The sequence below is a fragment of the Guillardia theta genome (genome assembly GCF_000315625.1).
Source record: "Guillardia theta CCMP2712 unplaced genomic scaffold GUITHscaffold_50, whole genome shotgun sequence".
Classification (NCBI taxonomy): domain Eukaryota; class Cryptophyceae; order Pyrenomonadales; family Geminigeraceae; genus Guillardia; species Guillardia theta.
In genome coordinates this window covers 294,412-308,229 of record NW_005434624.1, presented here as the reverse complement: position 1 = coordinate 308,229, position 13,818 = coordinate 294,412, and the positions used below count along the sequence as shown (strand labels likewise).

Here is a 13,818-nt window from a genome sequence, read left to right as displayed (position 1 = left end):
GAAGCTTGTAAATCCGTGCCCGCCCCAGAGATTCAAATACCCGAAAAATGTGCTCACAACTTGCATTGCAGGGGGCAGGGGATGGCAGACATGAGGAGAGGGAGGAGGAGAAGGAGGAGAAGGAGAAGCAGAGAAGAGATGGACATGTGCAAAGGAAGAAACAGCAAGATTGCTCTAGATCTTAGTCGTTCATGCTCATTGCAACCTTCCCTTTGCTGACGCCGCGACACAAACTGACTGGCATGGTTCTAAGATGTTGGATGATCTGCATGCTGTTATGAACAAGCTCCACGAGGCCTTCGCGCCTCTCAAGATTCCTCCCATCGACCTCCCGCAGATTGCTGTGGTGCGGCCCTGCATCAGTGTGGGCCAACGATTCTGACCTATGCCATACGTTTTCGACCAGGTTGGGAGCCAGAGCAGCGGGAAAAGCAGCGTGTTAGAGAGCATAGTGGGGTATGACTTCCTGCCTCGAGGATCCGGCATCTGTACCAGACGTCCATTGATCATTCAGGTAAGATCCTGCCCGCCCAACTCGATCTAATCGAACTCCCCTTCCACTGTTGCACTTACTCTTCTCCTTCCCTCCATGAAACTTTGCTATTGATGATGCCTTGCGCCAGTTGACCTGCTGCGACGTGCAAGACTATGCCGAGTTCTCGCACTTGGAGGGGAGGATCACGGACTTCGAGAAGGTGCGGGAAGTGATTGATAAAGAGACAGACAAGGTGGCAGGCAAGCAGAAAGGGGTCTCTGAAGTCCCTCTCATTCTCAAGTTCTTCGGGAGGAACTTCCCCAACCTCAGCCTCGTCGACCTGCCCGGCCTCACGATGGTGCCTGTCGCCGACCAGCCTGCGAACATCGGGCAGCTCATAAGAGAGATGGTGATGGGCTTCATCAGCAGGCCCAACTGCATCATCCTCGCTGTCTCCGCTGCCAACCAGGACATTGCGAACTCGGACGCTCTGCACACAGCAAGAATGGTCGATCCTGACGGTCTCCGAACGCTGGGGGTGCTGACGAAGGTGGACCTGATGGATGAAGGGACGGACGCGCGAGACATTCTCATGGGGAAGATGTATCCGCTGAGGCTGGGGTACATCCCTGTGGTGAACAGGAGCCAGAAAGACATCAACGACAAGAAACCGATGCAGGAGAGCCTCAAGGCAGAGCAGCTGTTCTTTGAGAACCATCCTGTCTACCGCAACTCCAAGTTCGAGAAGGTGGTCGCCTCGTGCGTTGTGACTGCTGCCCTGACTCTGCTGCATCCCAGGGGATCCCGATGCTGTCCAAGAGGCTGAGCTCAGTGCTGGAGGCACACATTCGTACCCAGCTCCCGGAGATCAGCAAGAAGATCAAGAGCATGCTCCGAGAGACCCAGGAGGACCTCGTGCGCTATGGCGTCAGAGGGCCGAGCACGCCGTTCGAGTGCCGCAGCACGGTAATGAAGGCGATCCAAGAGTTCTGCGAGAAGTTCCGGGAGGCCATGAATGGCGAGAGTCGCCGCAACACCTACAAGGGGCTGTTTGGCCCTGCCAGGATCCGAGAGATCTTCCGGAACGAGTTCCCGCAGGAGGTCGCTTCGCTGGACGCATCCTACCTGTCGGACAAGGAGATCCAGATGGCTCGCAGGAACGCCGTAGGCCTGCACGCCGATCTCTTCGTGCCCAACTCAGCATTCGAGGTTTCTATGTGTCCTGCAAAGCTCTCTTTGTCCATTTTTGTCACTGATCTAGTCTCCTCCTCCCCCGACGGAAACCCTCTCGTTGTCGTTGCGATGTCATGCTTCCCTCCCTCCCTCCCTCCCTCCCTCCCTCCCCCCCTCCCTCCCTTGTTCTCCCGAGCTGGCTAGTAACGTCAGTGCGCCAGACGTTGATCAAGAGGCTCATCGACATGCTGCATGACCCGACCTCTACCTGCGTGCAGAAAGTTTCCGATGAGATCGACACTCTGTTCCATCAGACCATATCTGACTGCAAGTTCCTCTCGCGGTTCGCAGAGCTGAAGCAGGTTCGTAACGACCCGCAGCATTGACCCCGGCTGCCTCTCATTCACTCTGAGCAGACGATCTCGCTAGAATGCCGCTCGCTCCTGAATGTCAAGACCACGGCTGCTGCAGAGTTTGCTCGCAACCTTGTTGAGATGGAGAAGAGTTATGTCAACACTGAGCACCCCAACTTCATCAACTATCGTGACACCGTCTACAAACAAACTCACATGAATGCCCTCCCTGCTCAAACTCAACCTCCGTCGCAAACAACGACATATCATGTGAGTCACATTGCGAGATGACGACGAAGATGACGATGATGAAAATCATGGTGTTTGTGATGGTAAATACCATTGATGGCGATTTTTGATGACGATGATGATGTTGAAGAAGATATGATTACAGCGTTCGACATGCATGAATGACAACTCTCTTGCACTCAGAGCGGAAGGACCGAGAAGGAGAATGTCTCGCAGCAGCAGTCAGCAGCGGAACACTGCTCCGCCTACATCGGTCGGGAGTGGCAGGACGTCGAGCTCAAGCTTGACGGGCAGGAGCTGCGGCTGATCCCCAAGTCCAACCCCCACGGGACGCAAACTGTTCCGCTGCTGGGAAGCAACATCTCTGTGCGGGAGCTCTGGGATGGGGGTCAACAGATCTCGATCCGGTATCAATCGTCGAAGGGATGGGTGCTGCACAGCACCGACGAGGTAGAGGAGGAGCGGTTCCTGCTGCAGCCACCGCTGACTAGGAAGCAGATGCAGCTCAAGATCTCTGACGGCCAGAGCGCGAGCAGATGGGTCATGATGTTCAAGGTGAATTGACCCCGCAAGGATGCGCTTCCTGCTTCGGCGCAGCCTGACTGGCTTGGTTGCCTGCCAGAGAGCAGCGGAGGGCGAGGAGGTCGTGCAAGTGCCAAGATCTCCCCATCGGGGGGCAGGTGATGCTTGCGTCACTGGTGCTGCTGGTTTCTGACTTGCCCGGCAAGTCACTGTAGGAGAAAGTTCGACAGCGCTGAGGGAAAGGAGGATGGCGGGGTCGATAGGAAATTGCGGAGAAGTCCGGTAGAATCTCCAAACACTTGCCCTCCCCTCCTTCCTCCTTCCTCCTTCCTCCTTCTTCTCTTGTATGCTGTAGCTTACATCGTTTCAGCGACGTCTCTGAATCAGGCATTCTGCGACAGCTGCTACAGCAGTACTTCGAGTAAGTTCCGAAAACCCTCCCCCCCCCCTTTTTCGCCCCCCCCCCCCCCCCCCCCCCCCCCCCCCCCCCCCCCTCCTCCTCCTCCTCCCTATCCTCTTAACTTGCCCATCCAGGCTGGTCAAACGTTCGACGACGGACTCGATTCCCAAGGCGCTCATGCTCAAGCTTGTCCAGTCGTTCGAGACGAACCTGTACCCTCATCTCATGCAGGTCAACCGCACGTCTCCTGCTCTTGTCTTGCGCCCAGCTGACGTGACAACACAAGGCGATCGATCTCGACAACGACGAGGTGGTGGCTGACTTGACCAAGGAGTCGCTGGAGATTGTCCGTCGACGTCAAGGTGCGAGCTAGCGGGGATGGGAGCGAGTCGATCTCACTGGGTAGCAGAGGTGGACAGACTGGAGGGAGCACTAAGGAAGGCGATCCTTGTTCTCCGAGAGCTCTGAGTCGTCATATTGTTTTTATTGTTTCGATGATCATGCGAGGGTCTTCATTGAAGTTTCTCATTCCTGAGCTCCGAGCTCACTAGACGTCTAACTCCTCTCACCATCCTGTAGGCCAAGAGACAGCATAGAGCCAGTGACGTGAGGGTACACTTGGCACTTGTTGATACCGTGACCTGAGAGTCGCCTGACGGTAACGAAGCCCGTCGAATCGCCTCAATGTCCATGTTCTTGAGAGGCATCAGGATGTCAGTCCCTCAGCATAGACTCGTCATGGCCTCTTGTCCCCTCACCTTGAGAGCAGACGCGTCTTGCGCCCCTGCACTCGCAGGAGTCTCCATCATTATTCCGCCCCTGCACTCGCAGGAGTCTCCATCATTATTCCGCCCCTGCACTCGCAGGAGTCTCCATCATTATTCCAACTGCCACCTGGCTAAGGGGTAAAGTGAGGGTGCAAGGAGGATATCCTGTAAAGCGGGTCGAGCTACCTCGCAGAGGAGCAGCATGAAGGAGTTGCAGTATCGCAGCATTTCAATCGGCTGACAGTCATATCACAACCCACGTAAAGCCACCCATAAGCATTGTCCCACCGCATGTGACACGAAGTAAATCCCAGGACCGAAATCTCCCTGACCACCAAACAATGTCGTCACACTGGCTGTCGTCGTTGCGTGCCTCCTCTTGGTTCTCCCCTCTTCCTCCTCCTTCACAACCTCTTGCCAGACGTTCCGTTGAAAGCCGTTCTTACAAATACTCGCGTATAGAACCGGGGCCGTAAGCAAACCATGTGAAGGAGGGTGGAGGGTATAGCACCAGGGTGTTAGCAGCCTGTAGAGGGATAGGAAACCGTCTCGTCCTGTACGTGTGTGCAACGTCGCCGAGGCCTCACTCGAACACTTGCCAGATTATCCTCAACCGTGACCGCGATTCAAATTGGCAAGTGATAACTGATACTGATGTCGGAGGCTCTACATCTGATTGACGACCGTGGCAGACTGAAGGATCTGTTTCCGTGCAGAATGCATCATGCGCGGTTGATATATCGCCCATTCGAGTCTAGAATGGGATCAAGACATACTCAAGTTCGTATACCACAATGAGTGATGAAGCGTGACTGTACAGTACGGCCTCCTGAAACAATCGTCGACACGAAATCTCTGATTCAATTTCCGAGTCATTTGATTACAACTTAGGCTCTTGGAAGCCATCTGCCGCCGCGTGCATGTTTGTTTCATGATAGTATGATAAACCTTGACGTCCGAGCCTGGGACAACTTGCCAAGGAATGATAGCCGGGGACATACCGTAGACAGTGACTGCTAACTGAACTTGCCGCTGCCTCGACTCCGGTGACAAGCGACCGCAACTGTGTCAGCCTCAGGCCACAACTAAGTTGCCATGGACTGAGAAAGACCATGAGAGACTGTCACGGTGTACCAAACCTCATACCCGGGCTTCCATCATTACAACCAACTTGGAGACATAGACGGTGTAGTTATCAGATACAATACAACTGGGCCGAATTGAGAAGCTCAGTACCCCACCGCGAAAGGTGGGTCCTACTACTGTAGCTAGAAACAAGGCCAGGGGTCTTGAGTACCACACCCTCCATGAAATGTGTCCGTACCAAGTTTCACTCAACTCGAGCCAGGTGGGAACGATGGGAGGGAAATGCTTCCTGGTTGAACAAGACAAGTCGCAAGTCGAAGGCCCCGCGTGTACCGACAACTTCCAGGTCGTCAAGTTCATGTACGATGGTCTGGAATGGCACTCAGTCGAGCAGTGCTATCAAGCTGCCAAGTACATCACTGATCGCAGGCTGTACATCAGAGACATGCTGCCCAAAGACGGCGAATCGGATGAAGCTTACGGACTCCGCATGTGGGATGAAGGACAATGCTTCACTAGCCAGATGAACCCGCAATGGCTTGATGTGAGGATGCATGTCATGTATCTTATCAACCGCGCGAAGTACCAGCACAATCCAAGTCTCCAGGAGGAGCTGCTTACAACTGGCGACAAGCTGATCTGGGGTAAGCCAAGCACACACGAATGGCAGAAGTGGAACGGCCTCATCCAGATGCGCATCAGGGAGGAGATCCAGAGCAAAGCTCTAGATGGGCCGGCGCTATCTCAGAGCGAGCTGATGGTTGCTTTCCAACCCAACCTCGACAGGTACATCAGCGCAAGGTTGCTTGAGGCGCGTGAATGAATGAAGACCGTGATGGCGCTGCTTTGGTGTACTTGCCAGCCTTCCCATCGACGCAACGATCAGGATGGCAGCACGGAGCTGATTTGATTTATGTATGTGTAATCATAGTAGATAGAGTCACAAGGGAAACCTTTTGCCGCTTATCTATCAATGAGAAGAGTAAGATCATTCTGAGTTGAAGGTTTTGTGCAAGGTTGTGTGTACAACAAGTCCCCCGCAAGGCTGAGCTGGCATTGTGCGTGGAAGTGTGACGCGTATAGAGCCGGGGCCGTAAGCAAACGGCATGTGAAGGAGGGTGGAGGGTATATCACCAGGGTGTTGGCAGCCTGGCGTAGCCCGAGCTCTTCACATCGGACACCGCGCTCTTGATCTTGTGCTGATCGGCGTACTGCGAGACGGAGTAAAGGGGTAGGAAACCGTCTCGTCCTGTACGTGTGTGACATCGGCTCGGACGCGGGGAGCTCGCAATACAGTTTATATATGTGACCAGATTTGAAGTCCTTTTCCTTTCTGCAACTTGAGACATTTCTCTACCCTCTCGACATTGCAACGTCGCCGAGGCCTCACTCGAACACTTGCCAGATTATCCTCAACCGTGACCGCGATTCAAATTGGCAAGTGATAACTGATACTGATGTCGGAGGCTCTACATCTGATTGACGACCGTGGCAGACTGAAGGATCTGTTTCCGTGCAGAATGCATCATGCGCGGTTGATATATCGCCCATTCGAGTCTAGAATGGGATCAAGACATACTCAAGTTCGTATACCACAATGAGTGATGAAGCGTGACTGTACAGTACGGCCTCCTGAAACAATCGTCGACACGAAATCTCTGATTCAATTTCCGAGTCATTTGATTACAACTTAGGCTCTTGGAAGCCATCTGCCGCCGCGTGCATGTTTGTTTCATGATAGTATGATAAACCTTGACGTCCGAGCCTGGGACAACTTGCCAAGGAATGATAGCCGGGGACATACCGTAGACAGTGACTGCTAACTGAACTTGCCGCTGCCTCGACTCCGGTGACAAGCGACCGCAACTGTGTCAGCCTCAGGCCACAACTAAGTTGCCATGGACTGAGAAAGACCATGAGAGACTGTCACGGTGTACCAAACCTCATACCCGGGCTTCCATCATTACAACCAACTTGGAGACATAGACGGTGTAGTTATCAGATACAATACAACTGGGCCGAATTGAGAAGCTCAGTACCCCACCGCGAAAGGTGGGTCCTACTACTGTAGCTAGAAACAAGGCCAGGGGTCTTGAGTACCACACCCTCCATGAAATGTGTCCGTACCAAGTTTCACTCAACTCGAGCCAGGTGGGAACGATGGGAGGGAAATGCTTCCTGGTTGAACAAGACAAGTCGCAAGTCGAAGGCCCCGCGTGTACCGACAACTTCCAGGTCGTCAAGTTCATGTACGATGGTCTGGAATGGCACTCAGTCGAGCAGTGCTATCAAGCTGCCAAGTACATCACTGATCGCAGGCTGTACATCAGAGACATGCTGCCCAAAGACGGCGAATCGGATGAAGCTTACGGACTCCGCATGTGGGATGAAGGACAATGCTTCACTAGCCAGATGAACCCGCAATGGCTTGATGTGAGGATGCATGTCATGTATCTTATCAACCGCGCGAAGTACCAGCACAATCCAAGTCTCCAGGAGGAGCTGCTTACAACTGGCGACAAGCTGATCTGGGGTAAGCCAAGCACACACGAATGGCAGAAGTGGAACGGCCTCATCCAGATGCGCATCAGGGAGGAGATCCAGAGCAAAGCTCTAGATGGGCCGGCGCTATCTCAGAGCGAGCTGATGGTTGCTTTCCAACCCAACCTCGACAGGTACATCAGCGCAAGGTTGCTTGAGGCGCGTGAATGAATGAAGACCGTGATGGCGCTGCTTTGGTGTACTTGCCAGCCTTCCCATCGACGCAACGATCAGGATGGCAGCACGGAGCTGATTTGATTTATGTATGTGTAATCATAGTAGATAGAGTCACAAGGGAAACCTTTTGCCGCTTATCTATCAATGAGAAGAGTAAGATCATTCTGAGTTGAAGGTTTTGTGCAAGGTTGTGTGTACAACAAGTCCCCCGCAAGGCTGAGCTGGCATTGTGCGTGGAAGTGTGACGCGTATAGAGCCGGGGCCGTACGGTAAGCAAACGGCATGTGAAGAAGGGTGGAGGGTATATCACCAGGGCGTTGGCAGCCTGGCGTAGCCCGAGCTCGTTACATCGGACACCGCGCTCTTGATCTCGTGCTGATCGGCGTACTGCGAGACGGAGTAAAGGGGTAGGAAACCGTCTCGTCCTGTACGTGTGTGACATCGGCTCGGACGCGGGCAATACAGTTTATATATGTGACCAGATTTGAAGTCCTTTTCCTTTCTGCAACTTGAGACATTTCTCTACCCTCTCGACATTGCAACGTCGCCGAGGCCTCACTCGAACACTTGCCAGATTATCCTCAACCGTGACCGCGATTCAAATTGGCAAGTGATAACTGATACTGATGTCGGAGGCTCTACATCTGATTGACGACCGTGGCAGACTGAAGGATCTGTTTCCGTGCAGAATGCATCATGCGCGGTTGATATATCGCCCATTCGAGTCTAGAATAGGATCAAGACATACTCAAGTTCGTATACCACAATGAGTGATGAAGCGTGACTGTACAGTACGGCCTCCTGAAACAATCGTCGACACGAAATCTCTGATTCACTGAGTCACTCATTTGATTACAACTTAGGCTCTTGGAAGCCATCTGCCGCCGCGTGCATGTTTGTTTCATGATAGTATGATAAACCTTGACGTCCGAGCCTGCCAGACAACTTGCCAAGGAATGATAGCCGGGAACATACCGTAGACAGTGACTGCTAACTGAACTTGCCGCTGCCGCTGCCCGCCCTTGACTCCGGGTGACAAGCGACCGTAACTGTGTCAGCCTCAGGCCGCAACTAAGTTGCCATGGACTGAGAAAGACCATGAGAGACGTACCGTACTGACTCAGTGAGTACCCCTGGGCCCGGGGCCCCGGCGACCCCCGGGAACAATCAGCCTCAGGCTGCGGCAACACTGCCATCATCTACGATAGTGGAGTCCGATCGAGGAGGCGCTTGACCCTCTTTACTCAAAGTTAAGTTAAAAATCAGTACGAGGACAATCAGGAGAGTCGAGGAGGCTTGACCCTGACACTGTCGCACAGGCCAAACGGCGAGAAGACTCCGTCGGACGCTGACTCGTGAGTCTTTTCTCTTCTCGCCGTTTCAAGTTTGGCAAGCCGGGGCCAGTGCGACTCAGACCGGCCCGGCTGGTTCAGTGTCAGCCGCTGAGCCTGGGGTCAAGGCGGGCCTCCTCCGAGCTCGTCTCTCCTGATTGTCCTCGTACTAACTTTGAGTCAATAAAGCCAGTGCTGACTCTTCGGCAAGCACAGAGAGGAGGTATGGGGATGAGCGAAGATGGAGGCACGGGTATAGCTAAGGGATGATAAGACATGATATGCAGACTGAAGTTTGTATCTGATGGATGAGTCATCATGGAATTGAGAGAGATGCGCATGAGAGTTGAACCGACGCCGGTGCTGCATCGCTTGGCCATGATCGTGTGAGATGTGCAGCCTGTGCTGTGGCATTCAAGATACAAAATGCATGTTTTGTTATCTCAGCTTCATAGTAGAATATGCGTTCCATCCATTCACCTTGCATGAAGCATGTTTGGTATTTCACCTGTTTGCATGACTCGTGCGATGTGAGTGTTGGAGATGGGGAGCTTGCTCGATAACCTCGCACCGTGCTGTCTTGACATAGACATGATGGTCTTTCATGCAGAATGTTGTTCGCCATCGTACCATCCAGCTACATCCTAAACGGGACCTTCGCTGGTTACAACATCCCGGAAAACTCTCCGTACAACATCGGGATGACGGAAGGGGCACGGACCAACTCATACTGGTACCCGGACGCCTTTGGATATGATTACTCGGTCTACGATTACCCAGGTGAGGCTCTACCCTTCGGTTGAGATTGCTGCAAGTTACGATGTTGTGTGCACAGGCAGCATTCAAGTGCCTACTGTCAACGCCTACGAGCCCGTCAACAAGTGAGCGCCTGATGAATGAGGATTCCGGCTGCTCTGACATCAACGCACAGATTCTCTGGCCCTGGAGCTGGCATCCTCCCCTGAACCTCTCCACCAATATGAAGTTGTCAAACAACGAGTGGCTGCCAATGAACTCCGCTGCTATGGATTAAATGAGTCCTGTGAGATTGGACGCTCCTCTCGTGGAAGGGATGCTCGTCTGCACTTCGACGATTTATTCATACACACTATTTGATTCGCGAAAGTAGCGAGCGCATGCTTGATATTGCTTCTACTGCTGTTCTATTTATGCTCCGCTCGTCAAGGCCGGCGAAACAGTGAGACTGAAACAAGGCGACTACTCTACTCAAAGTAAGCAGGGACGTAAGGGACTACCTGTCACGTTGGAGTCACTGTAAGAGCAAGGCGACCAACAAGTCTCTCACCGGCCCCATGTGCCAGTAGCTCGGGCTGACGATGCTGGCAGCAGCTCCACCATCACTGTCGCTGTAGAATCCAGCTGGTTTGTGTCAGACTCAGCGCGACGCTTGAAAAGCAGGAGACGAACCATAGCAGGGAGTGTCTTCCCCGACGCAGTCGCAAGATGCGTCCTAGCCTCTCGATCACACAAGGGTACATTCGTCATCGAGACATACCAGCATTGGGGTGGATCGAGCGAACAAGATGCGAACCTAAGCGGAAGATCAAGAGTCAAGACATCAACTCGTGTCGCCCTCAATCCAACAAGAAAGATTGGGTGTGGGTGAAACCAACAAGAAGGTACGGGGGGGGCATACGGTGCATCAATGTTTCGATCTTATCCATGACTAAAAATGTTGTGGTCTGCTGGCAATGCAACACGTTCCAAACATGAAGTTCGAATGGCGGAGCAGTGTCTCAAATATTCAAAGAGCTTCCAGCACTTCAAGTTCACTGCCAGTTCAAGCAAAGAGAGCTACACAATCGATACCCTTACTCATGAGCAAACTAACAACTCGATAGCGCTGTTGTGTTAAGGTCTTATCATCGTGTCTGATTCTGCGATCGTTTGTCATCGCCTACATCTCATCTCCTATCTCACAGACTTGAAAACAAGTCTTTCCTCTGCCACCTTGTCTTCACTTCATTCTCTTGTCTTCTTCATCTCCTTACCGGCAGCATTGTTGAAGAGACGCTTACCCCTCCTCCCCACTCACGTCATTGAATTGAATCGGTTGAAACCAGGGCCATCCGATGTCGGATCAGTGACCTCCCGGTCCGAGGCTCCAGGCTCGGGCCCCGCCGGGCCGGGCCGGGCCGGGCTCAGCGGCGAGTCACTGAGTCGGACGGCGGCGGCGGCCCGCGGCGGCGGCCCGCGGCGACCGGGTCACCGATCGGGCCGACCGGGAGGGTGCTCAGTCAAGTGCGGTCACAAATAGCCGGGCCCGCCTAGCGGCAGTGCGCCGCCGTGGCACGCCTAACTCTCGGACAAGACCGTGTGGGTCAGCTTTCTCATCGTGGAAGGTGTACCCGGACGTGGATTGAAGCAGAAGGTGACACTGCTTGACGCTCCGCAAACTTGAAACAACATGGCTTCTTTTGGAGGAAGACCGCAAAGGAATCGATTGAGAAGTCGTCCGGAGATGACCCAATCACCCTGGAAGAATTGAAAGCCTACTCGGTGATTTGAAAATCTCAGCTTTGCACACTGCAACTCGCGCCGCATGATCCGATCATGTGACGAGAACCACAGGGCCGATGGTACGGTAGTCACGAAGTGCTGGAGGGTTTACTGAAATTGGATCCCAATCGGAGAATTACAGCCAAACAGGTGGGATGAGAGAGGCGGAGGGAGATAGCTAGTGAATACTTCATGGGAGAATCCGACAGCATGAAAGTGATGAAAGGACAAGATTGGAAAGGGAAAGGGATGAACCATCAAAAGTGAAGAGGTTATAGCGAGCAGCAGCGACTGAGATAGCTCGCAGGCCTTGGGGTCGTTGCGTTACTTCGACTCCTTTGAAGAAAGCTTGTGGAATGATCCCCATGCAGCCGCACCCGGTCGAGTCCGACCGTTGACCGCGCTGAGGGGGAGGAGGAGGACGGGCTCGAAGAAGCAGGATAGCTCGGGGCATAAGGTCTCAGCGGGGAGCAGCTTTAGGCGATCCGTCAACGTTCAAAACGTGGCCTCCACCATGTTCCTGGTGAAGGAGTTTGGACGCAACTTGTACCAGGCATCAAAAGATCGGACGAAAGACAAAGGGTCGGTTGGACCATCGTGAACAGACAGAGGTCAGAAGTATCCCATGGATCGGGGGTGTATATTTGTATATTATGTACATTACAATCGTCCCATCTTGGAGCTCTCAAACTCATGGCTGATGTGCATATGCCACTGACATGTCCTTGGAGAGAACCGCTCGGAGCTCTCATTCGCCATGATATTTGCATCGAACTTCCTCGTGCGAGATTGCTTGTTCTGCTACCTTTGGTGGTACGGATAGATCACGGACTACGGATAGATCACGGACTCGTCATCTGTCGCGCTCATGTACCATCTGAGCCATCTCGAGTCGATGCAAGTCCTTGCACACGGACCAGGACTATCCTCGACACCTGCTTCCCCCTGGCTCTCGCCGATGCTACTTGCCGTTTCCGAGCCGCCTTCTCGTGTAACATCCTGGTTATACCGTGCCGAGCTGGGGCCTCCCTTCTTGTACGGCCATCGCATGACTCCCAGCTTCCGGCATGCAGACTTGAGGCTGGTCAGACAGACCCCGAGTCTTTCCGCCGCTTCTTCTTGCCTCATGCAGTAGAGGGGCTCGAGCACCTGTAGGTCGATGCTGACCTCTATCGGCGGGCCGTCGATGCCATCAGGTCTTGATCTCGGGGCGACTATGACGCGCTCGGAGAAGCTCGGTGCTGAGGCGTTGCTGTTGTCGCTCTCCGACATGGCTTGGTTCGGTCGTGATGCCGCTACGAATGGAGGCTGATACCGTATCCTCCGGAAAGAGAGTGTTTTCGGCTTTAAACCAGGTGTCTGCTGATAGGCTTTAATGCGAAAACCTTGCTTTTAAGGGTTTCGAATGCATCAGACGATTCCACACCCCCATCTCGTCAACCGACACAACGGTCAAGAAGCAACCTTTGGCTTGAACCCCCTTTAGGCCATGTACGCCGAAGGCTCGCGATCGTCAGTGAAAACCAAGGTGCAGACCCCAACCGCTCGCGCATGCCACAGCAACTCATCCTCCTGCCAAGCACAGTATGGAGCCGTCTCCTCGATGCTACATGACCTCCCGCACGGCGTTGTATGGACGACGACATGCTCCCAACGCAACGATATCACAACAAATCCGAATGGGCCATCCAAGTGTTTCTTCATTCCATAACTCATATACATGTACCGGTTTATACTATCACATCGCCCCTACCGTGAGCATGACGTCATGCTCGGGCTCCCTCACACTCCCACTGCCTCTACTGACTCGGCTGTCCCGCAAAAACACTGGAGCCACTCCTCCCATCCGACCTCCTCGTCCTCCGACAAGGATATTCCGAGCTCTCGCACGACGGGGTCCTCCTGGGGGGAGGGCTGGGCGACATGGCGACGGCTGCCTCCAGGGCAGGCAGGCCAGGCTGGCTCGGACTGCGGCTCAGCTAGCGACGGTCCTGACGCGACCTCGCCGCTCAACTGAGAGCAGGAGGTAGCGAAGAACGCCATCAGGTTGTAGTCCACGTTGCTGACGAGGGCGCGGGCGTTGGTGTCCTTCTTTTTCTGTGCATAGCCCATGCTCTTGGTGTACGGCCAACGCCTGATCCCGAGCTTTCTACACGCAGACTTCAAGCTCGTCAAGCAGATGCCGAGCTGCTCGGCGGCATGTCATGCAAGACTCATCATATAG

The 13,818-nt window shown here is 53.7% G+C and overlaps 6 protein-coding genes across 6 annotated transcripts; 4 read left to right on the top strand and 2 right to left on the bottom strand.

Moving 5' to 3' along the window:
• Positions 1-253: 253 nt before the first annotated feature.
• On the top strand, positions 254-3,640 carry GUITHDRAFT_111196 (hypothetical protein; the record flags this gene model as incomplete). Its single annotated transcript, XM_005829749.1, has 13 exons — positions 254-346; positions 407-514; positions 624-1,223; positions 1,274-1,684; positions 1,870-2,010; positions 2,065-2,271; positions 2,434-2,700; positions 2,749-2,805; positions 2,848-2,930; positions 3,143-3,193; positions 3,307-3,403; positions 3,459-3,534; positions 3,582-3,640. 13 exons carry the CDS (start codon positions 254-256, stop codon positions 3,638-3,640), a joined length of 2,250 nt encoding a protein of 749 aa, XP_005829806.1.
• Positions 3,641-5,296: 1,656 nt separating this feature from the next.
• Positions 5,297-5,848, top strand: GUITHDRAFT_111195 (hypothetical protein; the record flags this gene model as incomplete). The annotated part of the gene is made up of 1 exon (XM_005829748.1): positions 5,297-5,848. The coding sequence occupies one exon, from the start codon at positions 5,297-5,299 to the stop codon at positions 5,846-5,848; it is 552 nt and encodes a 183-aa protein (XP_005829805.1).
• Positions 5,849-7,185: 1,337 nt separating this feature from the next.
• GUITHDRAFT_140966 (hypothetical protein) lies at positions 7,186-7,737 on the top strand (the record flags this gene model as incomplete). Its single annotated transcript, XM_005829747.1, has 1 exon — positions 7,186-7,737. The coding sequence occupies one exon, from the start codon at positions 7,186-7,188 to the stop codon at positions 7,735-7,737; it is 552 nt and encodes a 183-aa protein (XP_005829804.1).
• Positions 7,738-9,685: 1,948 nt separating this feature from the next.
• Positions 9,686-10,039, top strand: GUITHDRAFT_111193 (hypothetical protein; the record flags this gene model as incomplete). Its single annotated transcript, XM_005829746.1, has 3 exons — positions 9,686-9,854; positions 9,910-9,955; positions 10,006-10,039. The coding sequence occupies 3 exons, from the start codon at positions 9,686-9,688 to the stop codon at positions 10,037-10,039; spliced, it is 249 nt and encodes an 82-aa protein (XP_005829803.1).
• Positions 10,040-12,425: 2,386 nt separating this feature from the next.
• On the bottom strand, positions 12,426-12,866 carry GUITHDRAFT_111192 (hypothetical protein; the record flags this gene model as incomplete). The annotated part of the gene is made up of 1 exon (XM_005829745.1): positions 12,426-12,866. The coding sequence occupies one exon, from the start codon at positions 12,864-12,866 to the stop codon at positions 12,426-12,428; it is 441 nt and encodes a 146-aa protein (XP_005829802.1).
• A 510-nt stretch (positions 12,867-13,376) lies between these two features.
• GUITHDRAFT_111191 (hypothetical protein) lies at positions 13,377-13,706 on the bottom strand (the record flags this gene model as incomplete). Its single annotated transcript, XM_005829744.1, has 1 exon — positions 13,377-13,706. One exon carries the CDS (start codon positions 13,704-13,706, stop codon positions 13,377-13,379), a length of 330 nt encoding a protein of 109 aa, XP_005829801.1.
• Positions 13,707-13,818: the final 112 nt, after the last annotated feature.